This window comes from Rhinolophus hipposideros, assembly GCF_964194185.1.
Source record: "Rhinolophus hipposideros genome assembly, chromosome: 21".
Classification (NCBI taxonomy): Eukaryota; Metazoa; Chordata; class Mammalia; order Chiroptera; family Rhinolophidae; genus Rhinolophus; species Rhinolophus hipposideros.
This window is the reverse complement of record NC_138067.1, coordinates 34122228-34136601: the sequence shown is the minus strand read 5'-3', so window position 1 is coordinate 34136601 and position 14374 is coordinate 34122228. Positions and strand designations below refer to the sequence as shown.

General features: G+C 39.3%; 1 protein-coding gene across 1 annotated transcript in view; it reads left to right on the top strand.

The window, feature by feature from the left end:
• Positions 1-14374, top strand: part of CEP89 (centrosomal protein 89) — a 47858-nt gene that overhangs the window by 24148 nt on the left and 9336 nt on the right. The window contains exons 8-16 of the mRNA XM_081031487.1: positions 935-1077; positions 2277-2327; positions 2492-2575; positions 4551-4654; positions 5652-5767; positions 8341-8521; positions 9792-9959; positions 10596-10737; positions 13566-13655. Of these exons, the coding sequence (XP_080887613.1) occupies positions 935-1077; positions 2277-2327; positions 2492-2575; positions 4551-4654; positions 5652-5767; positions 8341-8521; positions 9792-9959; positions 10596-10737; positions 13566-13655 (1079 nt within the window). The remainder of the gene's footprint in view (positions 1-934; positions 1078-2276; positions 2328-2491; positions 2576-4550; positions 4655-5651; positions 5768-8340; positions 8522-9791; positions 9960-10595; positions 10738-13565; positions 13656-14374) is intronic.

Sequence of the window (14374 nt, the reverse complement as noted above, 5' to 3'; positions counted from 1 at the left end):
TGCTAGTTTGATAGGCACAAAAAAAGGGAATCCCATTTTAATTTGAATTTTGATGAGCTTGAATTTTTTTTCATATCTTTGTAGGTCATTTTCTTTTTTATAAATCTTCCCATTTAAAAATGTTGAGATACTTGGCCTTTTCTTATTGGTTTATGGGAGCTCTTTACATATTAAGAATTTTAACCCTTGTCATGTATGTAGTATTTTCTCATTTTGATAATTTAACTAAATCTATAGGATATTTTTCTTTCATTACTTATGCCCTTGTTGTCAAGTGCTTTTTACCTCTAAGGTTATATAAATAGTCACTACTATTGTCTCTATACATGTATCTATTTACATAAGTCTAATATTATAGCTTGAAGAAAGATGATAAAGTTTTCTACATACACACCTTGCATATTTCTTGTCTTAGGTACATTTATTTCTAGATACTTTATATTATTTGTGTTATTACTTTGTGGGATCTATTTTCTATCATATTTTCTGATAGGACATTGCTATTACTTGGGAAGGTTGTTCCAATAAATTTTCCATTTATATTACCTCTACCTGATTTCAGGAAAAGAAAAATTCCATGTATTCTGTATGATTTGCAAGGCAAATATTTATATCTCATCGGAAGCAGTGACTTTTCCTTTCCAATCTGAAATTTTTATTTACCTTAATTGTACATGGCAAAAATTTCCACAAACTTCCAAAACAGTGTTGATTATTTAGTGTTAAAAAACTTGGAAACTTTTATTCATTTATACCTATACAGTTTGTCATTCACTATCTTGTGAACCTAAAAGTAAAAAAAACGGCAGATTATTAACAATTTATATAAAATTTTAATTTGTTACAAGTTCTTATAATATTAATTTTTTTCTTTTAATAATTTGCATTTTTATTTGGTTTAAAATATATTGAAATTTTAATTTGTTTTCAATAGTTGCTGCACCTGAATTACTTTATCTAAGAAAACAAGCTCAAGAACTGGTGGATGAAAATGATGGGTTGAAAACGACTGTCCATCGTTTGAATGTAGAACTGAGTAGATATCAAACCAAATTCAGTCATTTATCCAAGGAAGAGGTAATGTTTCCAATTAAGAAAATAACTTTTCAGATTTTTTTAGTCTTTTCTGTTGAATTTTTTTCCAACTAAATTAAAAGGTAGCCCATGCAATGGGAGAAAATATTTGCAAACCACATATTCAGTAAGGGATTAACATCCAAAATATACGTGCAACTCATGTAACTCCATAGCACAAAAAGAAATAACCCGATTTTTAAAATGGGTAAAGGATGTGAATAGGAATTTTTCCAAAGAAGACATACAAATGGCCAATGGGTACATGAAAAAGTGCTCAACCCTACTAATTGGAGAAATGCAAATCAAAACCACAGCGAGAGAGCACCTCATACCTGTTAGAACGTCTATTATCAAAAAGACAAGAGACAAATGCTGAGCATGGGTGTGGAGAAAAGGGAAAGCTCGTACATTGTTGATGGGAATGGGAATTGGTACAGTCACAATGGAAAACAGTATGGAGGTTCCTCAGGAAGTTAAAAATAGGACTGCCAGATGGTTTAGCAACTCCATGTCTGCAATATACATCCAAAGGAAACTAAATCACTATCTTGAAAACGTGTCTATATTTCCATGCTTATTGCATCATTATTCGTATTAGCTACGGTATGGAAATATTCTGTTTCTATTGACCTATAAATGAATAAAGAAAATGTGATATATATGATTTATAATACATGTATGATTTTTCAAATATATGCATAGCTATAATAGAATATTCAGCCTTTAAAAAGAAGGCAATCCTGCCATTTGCTACAACATGATGAACCTGGAAGACATTATGCTAAGTGACATAAGCCAGACAGATATTGCACGGTATCATTTCTATGTGGACTCTTAATAAAAAACAAAAAACAAAAAAAACCAGTTGAACTCATAGAAAATAGGTGAAATCTGAATGTTGTCTGTAGTTAGAATATAGTATATCACTGTCGATTTCTTGATTTTTATGATGGTACTGTGGTTGAGTAAGTGAATGTTTTTGTTTTTAGGAAACATACACTGAAGTATTAGGGGCTCTATATCTGCAACTTACTCTTAAATATTTCAGAAGAAATTTTTCATATAGCTATATATATGTGTCTATACATATATATAGGTGCATAGATTGCTAATATATGGTCTAGATTAAGAACATTTAAGGCTTGACATTTCAGAGGAAGTATAATTTAATTTGTCTTCAAAATGTGTTTTGTTTTTAGAGTATAAATATTGAAGGCCTCCCATCAAAGGGCCCTATACCCCCCTGGTTGGTAAGTGAAAGTTATTTAATTTCAGACCCATATTTTCTGGGCTATATTTGAATAGCTATTCAAATCCATTCCAAATGAAGTGGATTTTCTCACCTTTTAAAAAATTTCCTGATTGTACTTAGATGTAAGAAATATATTAACCTTCTTTACTCCATTATCTTCAGTTGGATATAAAGTATCTGTCACCCTTGTTGCTGGCTTATGAAGACAGAATGAAAGAGAAGGATGAGTTCATTGCCACTCTTCAGGTAGGTTGGCAAATGTCTCAGAAGAGATAAAATTTCTAAAAAATAAGGCCGTTTCAAACTTTGAAGAAACATTTTGAAGGTAAATATGCCCAACGTCTAGTAGGTAGTCAAGTGTTTGTTAAAGGAAGGAAAGGAGAAAGGAAGGAAGGAGTGTAGCAGGGTAGGAAGGAGGGAGAGAAGAAAGGGTAGGCAGGAAGGGAATGACCAGCGGAACAGGAGGGGTGGGCCGGGACGGATGGGGGAGGTGTAGAGGGATGGGGTGGTGCTGGATGGGGTGGTGGAGGGATTGGAAGTTTCCCAGACAGGCAGCCCCGCGTGGCTGGAATCTCAGGGTGCAGAGAAGGCAGAGAGGGAGGCTCTCCTTTACCGGTACCCTGCAGCTGCAAACATCACTGTTAGAGGGACATTTGGGCAGACAGGAAAAGGTAGTGGGCCAGGTATATTTTAGACAGACTTACATGCTTCTTAATTCTGTGAAGAGCTGACACCAGAGAAGTCCAATTACTTGAGCTTTTGGAAGCGGTGAGGAAGTGAGGTTTCTATTCATTTCTACCTTGTTGACCTGTTTTATGGGAATGGCTTCTGGCAGCAGAACTCAGTTTAATTACAGGAAACCAAGGCTGTGCAGGTACTGTAATTATGTCCATGCCTTTCCGTGCCGTATGCCTCTATGTTTCTCATTTAAGTGGCCAAAGAGATCTCTGGAATTGGAAGGATCCAGGGAGAGAAGTGTTGGTTTTTCTGGGATCGCCACCTGAAAGAGTCTCTTAAGAGTTACCTCGCCTGTTCTTAGTACGTTATCCCACGTACATGGCCCATGTAATGCAGTTTTTAATCTTTTCTTCTCGATTTCCTGTTGGACACAATTTTTTAAGAGGATGAATTAATCTTACACTAATTGATTAATATCAATCCTAATACAATTACTAATTTTGTGCTCCTTCTAAAATAGGTCAGGAAACATTTTCTATAAAGGCCTTTGCGGGCCACACAGTCTCTGTTTTGCATCTACTCAGCTCTGCTGTCATAACATGAAAGCAGCCATAGACAACATGTAAACAAATGGGCATGACCATGTTCCAATAAAACTTTATTTACAAAACAGATGGCCTGTGGCTGGCCTGTGGGCTCTAGTTTGCCTGACCCCTGTTCTGAAAAAGAGCCAGTGGACTGCCTGCAAGTGGGAGTGTGTCTGGGCAGAAAAGTGAGGAGGAGAAGTTACTTGGCATTATTGTTTGAAGTTAAACAGGTTTCAGCATAAATGACAGGTAGCTGGGAGACATCAATTTAGAAGCATCCCAGAAGCAATATTGGCACCTAAGATTCTCACTGGCAGGAGACACTGACGCTGGCCAAAGGGTTGGCTGAGAAAAGCTGTGAGGGGGGGTGACCCAGCTGCAGCGCTGCAAACACAGACTTAGGCATCCAAAACGGCAGACCGAGCAATCGTCCTTGAGTTGGGCCTAATGACTGTTGAAACTGTGCTGACGGATGGCTTGCAGAGAGTTTCTCGTGATTGTAATGGGGCCAAGTTCAGAGCCTCCAACTCCTACACTATCTAATCTCTTGAAAAGTTCTTAATTTTATTGAAAAAGCTCCATTTTATCCTCCAACGTCTTTAGAGGAAACGTTATAGTGTTTACAAGCATCTCTACATTTCTTATCCCCCTTTGTACCTTTGAAGTATTTGGTCGTCATAGAAACGTTATAACGTTAGGAATTGAATGTTTAAAACTTGAGGTTTGGTGTCCCTTGTAATACTCAGCATCCTAGTTTCCCCTCGTGTTTTCTCACTAGACTCTGAGCTCCTTGAGGGCAGACACTTGGTGCTGGCACTGAGTTCCGGGTGACTGACACTGTGAGGCTTTGCTAAAAAGCTATTAGCATTTGATTTTCACCACAACACCACACCTGAACTAAGAAACGCAGATATGTGTGTACGTGTGCATTGCAATTTATGTACATTTTATTTCAGGAGGAAATGAGAATATTCAGGATGCGAGTCCAAGAAGTGGTGAAAGAAAATGAAGAATTGCACCAGCAATTAAATAAGAGTAGTCCTATGACCAGTGAGGATTGGCAAGTAGTGTGGTGTTTCTAGTGTTTTACTGACTTAAAAAATAATAATAGTAGGAATACATTTTATCACATCATCAAGTACATTTTCTTTTTAAACTAAAATACTTTAAGGGATAGTTCCTAAGAAATTAATAAGGTACAATGAAATCCTAGTAATTTTTTCTAAACTTATATTTTAAAGATTATTTTAAACATTCTCAATAAGTTTTTTAAACCTGAAAGTTATATTTGCTGCCCTCATTTTTATTTCTTGAGGTGGTATTTTTTTGGGATGCTTTTCCCGGATTCCGTTCGTCTTATTTCTCTCCTACTTCCACCTCAGTTTTGAATTTAAAGCGGAAAATTGAGACAGTTTACTGGTTCATAGTGTACGTTGCATGGTAAACATCTATCTAGATCACTAAGGTCCTTTCAGCTCATTCCCATTAGAATTTGCAATCATGAAGGTTAAGTGGAGCTGGAACTGACTTAGCACCCTCTGTAAGGAAAGGGTTTGCTCGTAGTGAAATTAGGCTGGGGAGTCTTGGTCCAGTTTAAGTAATTGTCCAAGGCTTTTAACAAAACTATGTGGTGAATGTGGTTTTTTTTTGACAAATATGCTACTTATTATAACTGAGTACTTTTTAATTAAAACAGGAACTTTGTAAATTCTTTAAAAATATTATATACTGGGTGAGGGACTTAGTTTACATAAATGAAACAAGACTGGTCAGTTGATAATTGTTCAAGCTGGGTGTTGTTCTTTCTACGTGTGTATATGTTTGAGATTTTACATTTCAAACAGTCACTGAAGAAGTTCATAATTCAAACTGCATTACTGTCCTTTCCCCCAATTTAATGCAAATGGCAAGATTAATTGTTAATAACATGTTTAGCATTAACATATGTCCAGATATTCATTACCTACAACACATCAATTGCTTTCCTTTGTACTCAAGTATCTCTGTAAGCATTCAGTACATGAACGGCAGTATTTAATTTTGTAAATCAATTATAGGCATCAGCTTCAGACTCAGGCAGAACTGGTTTTAGAGGAAAACAGGTTGTTGATAGAGCACTTGGAGATTCAGCAAAGAAAAGCCAAGGACACCCACCAGGAGCATCTCCAGGAAGGTGAGTGGTCTTTTCAGGAAGTAATGACAATGCTGTGATGTCATTGTGTCATTTTACACTTGTACCCCGCTCCTGATGAGACCCCCTCCTTCACATTGAAAATAGAGAAATGTTTTTTAGAATATAGTCTTTATTGAAATACAGCTGTTTTATGTTATATCCAGCCATTACCCATAATGCATTGATTGCTTTCCCTCAGACTCCACAGTGTTGCTCTAATGATTCTACATATTTTGTGAATCAATTTTAAGTGACAGCTTTAGACTCAGCAGAACTGGTTTTGGGGGAAATAGAGTCATATAACTGGGACAAATCATATGAGGTAAATATTTGAAACAACACAAGGATCTGTAACGGAATATTTGTTGAATGAGTAAATATGGGGAACCATTTGGTCTCTAAACAGTTTCTCTGCTCTCTTGCCCTTCTTTCAGAGCTGTGGATGTTGTCAGAGGTTAATTCTCTCTCAGATACCTTCATGAGCACCTTCTCTCCTGTGAGTCGCTCCCTGCCCCTAGGAGCCTCACAGTATATGACAGTGGACTTTGAAATGGCCCAGATTAAGAGTCATTTGTTCCACTTTGATTAAATCCAAAATTTATGAGCAAAAAATAGTGGCGTTTTTTCCTTTTGCTTTCCTGATTTTTTTTTCCAGTGAAGAATAATATAAGACAGGAGGCCAAAATTCAACGAGCTGTCTTGCCTGAGCCAATATAACCCCTCCTTTCCGTGTTCCTTTCTGCACCTGGTCATTGAACCACTCCCCTCTCCACACTGGGGTAGAGTTAACCACCAGCCTCTGCTGTTGCTGAAGCTACTAGGCTAGCACTTCCCTTGTTTCTGATAGCCAGGTCGTGTGGAAAAGGGCAAGCATCTCAGAGTCCAGCAGGAGTTTCCCCCACGGGCTTGGTCACTCCTGGTAGGGCCTCCCCTAGACTTTGTGTGGCACAGAAATATTTGCTCTTTCTCTGGTGTTATTGGGAGGGAGGAGGACAGAGAGTGTTGTTGCGCCTCCTGTCTTTGCTTTCAAGATTAGAGGGGAAATTAGTATCATATTTACTGAGCTTAATTTTCTCAAACAGCACATCTGAACAGGTGTGGTTCTTTTGGTCACAAGGAGCAGGGTCGGCCGTTCGGCCTGTGTGCTTAGTCAGCTGCCTATGTTAGTTCCCCATTTCCCAGAAACAGCTATTTATTTTGATCAACTGATGTTTTGATAGAGTACAAGTTTCAAGGTTTATACTATAATACTTCTATGTACTAGTTTCAACAGATAGCCCGGGAGGTATCCTATTACTTACTACATGCTACCATGTTACATAGGATGAAATATTTGTGATTTACTTTAGATGCAGGACATAAAAACTTAATGAGGAAAGGGAAGAAAAATAACAAATTTGGGTCTTAGTTTGTATTACCAAACAGAGTTTATCCACCCAGCACTAGCATCGCCAAACACTAAGCACCGAGAATTGCAGGCATGCAAACATACAGCATGATGTTATCCCTACAAAGGCAAGATTTTCAAGGACATCAGATATGGCCAATTGAAACCAAGGGTCCTGATATAATGTATGATTTTGATTTAATGTGTAGCCCCAGCACTCTAATCAGTTCCTTCACAGCATTCCTGCATGTAACGTAAGGCCTTAGTCTTTGGAAAGTTATTTCCTTGAAGACTAGAGTCATATCCTGTTAAATACTATGTTTAATAATAATATCTGGGCGGCTGGATGGCTCAGTTGGTTAGAGCACGAGTTCTGAACGCCGGTTCCCGGTTTGATTCCCACATGGGCCAGTGAGCTGCTCCCTGCACAACTAGATTGAAAGACAATGACTTGGAGCTGATGGGCCCTCGAGAAACACACTGTTCCCCAATAAAATTTTTTTTTTAAAAGTTTCTAACTCTTTATACAACAAAACAAAACAATAATATCAAGATATTGAACCTCAATAAGAAAGTGTATATTTAGTGAATGCTTAATATAGGGACAGTAATTTCTAAGGACAAGGCCTTTGGTATTAATTTATAAATCTCCAAAAGATTTTTAAAAGATATATATATATATATATTTTAATCTTCTTATAGCTACTTTTTAAAAAAAAATAAACTTTATTGGGGCATATTGGGGAACAGTGTGTTTCTCCAGGGCCCATCAGCTCTAAGTCATTATCCTTCAGTCTAGCTGTGGAGGGCGCAGCTCAGCTCCAAGTCTAGTTGCCATTTTCAATCTTTAGTTGCTGGGGGCGCAGCCCACCATCCCATGCAGGAATTGAACCAGCAAGTTGTTGAGAGCTCACACTCTAACCAATTGAGCCATCCGGCCGCCCCTCTGGAAGCTCAGCGGCAGCTCGTTGTCTTCAATCTAGTTGCAGAGGGCGCAGCTCACTGGCCCATGTGGGAATCGAACCGGCAGCCCTGTTGTTCAGAGCCCATGCTCTAACCAACTGAGCCATCCGGCCACCCCAAAAGATAATTTTTTATACGTCGGCTCTCCGTATGACCTAGTAATCAATAATCACGTGTTATTACGTCTCCTGTACCAAGTCTTTGTCCATGTCTTGTTTTTCAGTTTCTAAACTGACTAAGCAGCTAATGCTTCTGGAGACTAAAACACAGAACCAAGAAAAGGAGCTAACTATAAACAAGGAGCAACTGGAAAGTTTACGTACCGAATGCCAAGAACTGAAAACACAATTGGATGGCAAGATCTCAGTGAACGTTCATATGTCGATTGTAAATGAATTAAAAAGGTAAGGATTCCACGTTTTTTCAAGTGTTAGTGCATCACCATGCATGTTATTATAGGCAGAATGGACAGAGGTTGCTCCATCTTTTTCTGACTCGTTTAGCTATCCCAGCATAGGTGTCTGAGTCTGCCAATGGTAAACATTTTATTATAGAATAAAAATTTAGCTGTCCCTAAATAAATACCTAGAGGTGGCATTGTTGGGCTGTAGAATAAATGCCTTTTCTAGATATTGCTCTCTAAGGTGGCTGTGCACACCCACCAACACTTTCTCAACATTTCTTATTGTCTTTGGTGGCTTTTCATTGTGAACTTTTCTTTACTGGTTGATTTGATACCAGGTAAGTGTGTGACTTTGGCAAAAAATACTTTTAAATAAAATTCTAAAATCAAAACAGAAGACATAGAAGAAACAAGATAAATTAAAAGAAGAGTTTATTTTAAACCTCAGGTCTGTGGTTTTTGTCTACGTATATCCTCTGCTCTTTGACTAAAACTAATAAACTCGAAACTATCTGGAAAATTCCTGACTGGGTGTTTAGGGAGCCAACCCAGGCTGAAGCCGCTGGACCTATATGACAGGTGAGGGAGATTCCAGACACATGCAACCAGAGGCTTGTTCTCCAGCCAGCCAGCAAGCCAAGAAGTAAACCCCACCTTATATGCAGAGAGATCCCCATCTCTTAGAATGTTGGGCAGCCTCTGTGTGTGGCCCCACCTGTTCGGTCCTGGTTAGTACATGAAAATTGACCAAGACAACCAATGAAGAAATAGCTCTTTTCTTGAGTATCCTTTTGCCAGAATTATGTATTGAAATTGTAATGCCCTTCTTGTTCTTTGGTTTCTTTTATCATCAAAACATGCAGTTACTTTAGTTTGATACAAAATTTATTTTAGCATTAGAATTTTCAGGAGAGCAGTTATTACTATGTAAAAAAATTGAGCTGTCTTAAATCTTTCTGAAAGGAACAGAGTATAAATAAGCACACACACACACACACACACACACACACACCCATAAGCAAAAATTGTGGGCAAAAAAAGGGAGGGGGTTAGATCATTACCGTCAAAGAAGTGTATACCCAACCGTGCCCTCTTTCCTGTCCTCTAGGAGCCACATCCCAGGTCCTCCAGGGGCTGGGATGGGGAGATGTTTGTTCAGAGTGCTTCCAAATGACCCACCCAGGGGCTGGAGGGCTGGGCTGTGTATCACTAGCTGCCTCAGTTTAGCCTCAGCATATTGCATACAAGCCTGTGATGTTTTTGTCCATCAGCCAGTTGCAGAAGGAAGAAGAGAAAGAAAGTGCTGAGATGGAAGAATTGACGGAAAAGCTGGCAGTCCTGCAAGTGCAGAGAAAGAGCCTGTTGTTAGAAAAGAACGATCTGACAGCCAGAAACAAAGCACTGGAAGCTGAACTCGGAAGGGCACAGAAAACAAATAGGTTTTTATATAGTGTTTTTCTTTCTTTCTTTTTTTCCCCAGCCTTTCTGCAGCTATATATATTTTTTCTTAACCTGTTTTTTCAATAGTTAAAGAAAAACAATTGAAGAATATTCTTTTCCTGATATTGGCTATAAAAAAGAAAATAATTTACATTATTGGATATCAAAATATAAGTACAGTAAAAGCTTTTCTGTTGACCAACATTAACCAAAGTTCTCATGTCTATAGCTCACATAGGGTTGATAGTCGTAATGTACGACCCGAAGACTCTGAAAGCTCTAGAAATTCTTTCCTAACCATTTCCCCAAGTTTACTATGATATTACTGAATTTCTTTTTCAAAAGAGTCTTGTAGAACATGAACCAAAAAAATTAATAGAATAATATATAATTAGCCTATTAATTGTGTTAAGCATTTTGTGGTTCCTATTGACTTGACTCTAAGTCAGCAATTATGCTTGCCTTAAAATTAAGTTCAGTGACCTTTCCTCACCTTGAAAATTACAGATTTAGGTTGCTGAAGAATAACACTTAAATGCTAACATACTTGCTGTTTTTATAATATAGATACTCACTATGCCCTAGCCATTCAGGCTAATAAGTTTTTTATTCCACCATTTGGGGGAATTCTATAGGCGATCTCAAAAGAAAATTGATGTCCTCAAAAAAGAAGTGGAAAGAGCCATGGATGATGAAATATCTACTCACCAGTACCTGGCAAATGTTGTTGACGTGGCAGAGAATATATCCCAGGAACGTGACAGTTTTATGTATTTGGTAGGTTTCCTCAGTTGTTTCAAATACACTTCAAATTAATATGCAAACATAATTTTAAGAGTTATTTTTTTTTAAACAAAATTATTCATAAAAAGCTTCGCCTTTTAAAATGTCAACATCAAATTTTCAGATTCTCCACATGGATTTTTCAAAGATGTCTGCAACAGATTGTGTGGTGAAAGAAGATAGATGCTGAAATTTTATCTTTCACCCATGGGGGAAAAACATTTTTGAAAGGCGAATAACCCAAACTTAAATAATGGCAAATGATATTTTAGAAGGTAAACTAATGAAATTAGTCCATTTAACTAAGCAGGAACAGTGGTCATCAGGTGTTTATTACACACATAGTTGCACCTTTATATTCTCTCTGTAAAGCTGACAGAATAGTCCCTGTTTGAGGATAAAACATAAGAATCACAGACAGGTTAGATAGAGTTCTTTCTGAGGACATAGTTTAAAGGGCACAGTGATATTCATCCCACATTGTCACTAATAGCACCAGTCCCGAGGAAGGGAACTGAGTAAGTTATCGGTGGTCCTGGATGATGGTGCACGACCCATGTGCTGGCATCTCCACATGGATTTTTCAAAGATGTCTGCAACAGATTGTACAGTGAAAGAAGAGAGATGCTGTGCCAAGTTATAGGCATTGAAAAAAAGTCTGATAGGATTTACGACAAAACGTAACAGATATTACAAGTGGTGGACTTTCAGGAGATTTCTCAAAATTGTTTTACTTCTCTGCGTTTTATGATTCTTCTACACTGAACACACATTGCTTATGTACATTTAAACATGTTCATTTAAGCAGTGTTGCAAATCTGTGGTAGTGTAGGATTAGAAGAAACAGTTTAATGGATGTCATTACAAGAGAGACCTGCAGGGTTCTGAGAGAGTCCAGGTGACAAACTTGGAAGTAACTCGGCCCTTCTCCAAGGTGAACCAAGTGTGGAGAGTCTGTCAGGGTGTGTCACAGACTTATTCCCACTCACTGGAAAGATACTAAGTTCCTCCATAGGAAAATGGACATAGGTTTTAACCATCATTTATATAAGAGGAAATATACATAGTACACAGCTCTTGGGAGAAAATGTCAGTCTTGTGATAAAAGAAATGCTCATTGAGCCAGTCTTGAGATATACCATTCTGTACTTATATTTATGTTACCAAAAAAATTTTTTTATATTAGTTGCTGGTGGAGTGTGGTAAGCCTGGTGATACGTTACCAGTGATGTCTAAGTCCTTCCCTGAGTCTTTTAAATGCCCTTTGACTGACACGGCAGGGTAGGAGCCTTAAAAGCATGCAGACTTCCGGACCCAGTCGTCTCTTTCCTGAGAAGTCCCTATCCCAACCCAAGTGCTGTACTCTCGGGCGTTTTCTAAAAGCAGCGCTGAGCACCTGTTTCCCCTCTGCTTTGCCTCCTGGGCTTACCCACTGGGTATCAAGAGGGCAAAGAGAAAGCTTGTTGGAAAACACAAAGTGCCAAACGAACCTGCGCATCTAGCAAATCTATATGGGGACCCGGCTTCCAATGGTCAGTGCCACTGTGAAGGCAAAGCCATCTGATTTGCAGGGCAGGACACACAGGTTCCCCTAAGATGCAGGGCCACGTGGGCCAGAGCGCAGCTCAGGCTTCCATGGGGAAGCTGAGATCCTTCCTGACCCTCAGATGGTCTCCCTTAGGCCCATCCCTCATATTTGTGGGACCAGGATGGAAATACAAATGGAGGCCAAATACCGTGTGTTCAAACACTTAAAAGTTTCAAACTAAGACTGTCAATGAAATGTGTTTTCTCTTCCTGCCTTGACCTTTGTTAATATGGCCTGAAAGCCAGGCCTGAGTTTAGAATCCTCAGACCCCCTCAGGTGTAGGGGGACCTGATCTCATCCCACCCTGGCTCCGCCCACCATGAGGGATGTCTGTGTACACATAGGTACTGCTGTCCCCTTGGCCCTACAGGGTCCTTGCCCTTGGGAGCCCCAATGCCAGCCCCTCTAGGTGGGATTTAGGGGTGGTACTGGCCGCCTCTGCCCTGTCCTGGGATTGTGGGCTATACACCCTCACCTTACCCTGTCCTGGTCTCCCAGGCCTTGTCAGAGTCCCTTGTGTCTTAATTTATTGATAACTGGCATCTTAATTTCTAATCCTGCCTTTAGGATGTATTTTCCATGTGGCCTGTGGCAAATTATTTAACTCTATTTTATTTTTCCTTTCTGGAAATCAAATTGCCACTATTAGCTTACTTTAGAAGGAATGCTCACTTTCACTTTTTTTTTAATTTTACCATTTGAAATAGCTAATTTATAGAGCATAGTAGTTCATGTCCTATGTAGATATTAATGTACCTCATTCAGCTTCAAATGACATCCATCTTGGAAATACTGCCTGTGACGTTTGGAGAACAGCATTGTGCATTCATAGTGTTATCCTTAATTTTGTAATTATTCAAATAAGTCAAGTTAAAGTTTATTTGCATCTTGGTACTTACTCCTTGCATATGATTGAAGGAATGGTATATTCCATAAGAATAGAGAAGCCACTAGAAGCCCTTAAACCTCTCACATTCCCGTTGTGCCCTGCAGGGGCTCCCAGCATGCTGTTGGAGCTCTCGCCCTTCCTTGGCTGTTGGCCCAAGTTCTGGACACAGCCCTCACAGAGGGAGTGGGAATCTAGGTCGGGGCGCCAAAGGGGCTTGGGCTTGGACAAGTCGCAGAATGGAGACTACTTGTGAGTAGTAATATTCTTTGCAGAAGAACTTTTGTTCTTTTAATTTTTTCTGTAAAACTTAGAGCTCATTATTTTTCTTTTCACCTTTCTCCTTAGGCCGTATGTTTAGGAAGTGAGAAAAAGGAAGTTCTCAACAAAATCGTGGAAGGCAACATTCGCTTGGGAAGGTTAAAGGAAAAAGTCAAGGTAAGTGGTCACTTAGCCTTAGAGATTCCATTCAAATGGGACCGTCTTTCAAATGGGAACGAAGGCTTACGGTGTGCAGATTTCTGTGTTTAAGAAAGTGATGCATTTTGCATGCATATAATGCTAATCATCCATAGAGTCAAGTAGTATGGGTTTCGCTGGCAGAAATAGCCCCTGTTCAGAAATAGCATCTTTCATTAAATAAATTTCAGTTCATGTGCCCAATAAGACACAACGCAGGTGTTAAAAAAAAAAAGATACAGAAAAATCCCCAGGCTATATCCTTAAGTTAATGTCCAGGCTTTACGAGCAAACCTAGTTCAGTTATTGATTCAGTTAGAGAGCAGGCTTGACCTGCTCCTCTCTTGCTTAATCCTGATTGCACCCTCCAGTTTCTCTGCCCAGGAAAGCCATTCTCATTGTACCAACTCTCCTCCCCTTGGCCACCTCCCTCCCCGGCCTCCTTTCTCCTCCCCATCACCTGCGTCGTCGTCGTCGTCGTTGTCTGCATTCATCATCTCCTGCCCTGCATTCTGACTGCTGGTCTCTCAGCTTGCATCCTCAGTCTCACCAGCCAACCCGGCGGCTCTTGGGCAGGCCAGGGGCAGGAGAGGACCAGTGGGGTTGAGGCCTGGATGGAGGGCAGTAAGCCTGTGGGTTTAGAAGGGGAAGGGACTCTGAGGGCATGTAGCTCCAAGCATGGGGAATAAGATCTCGGA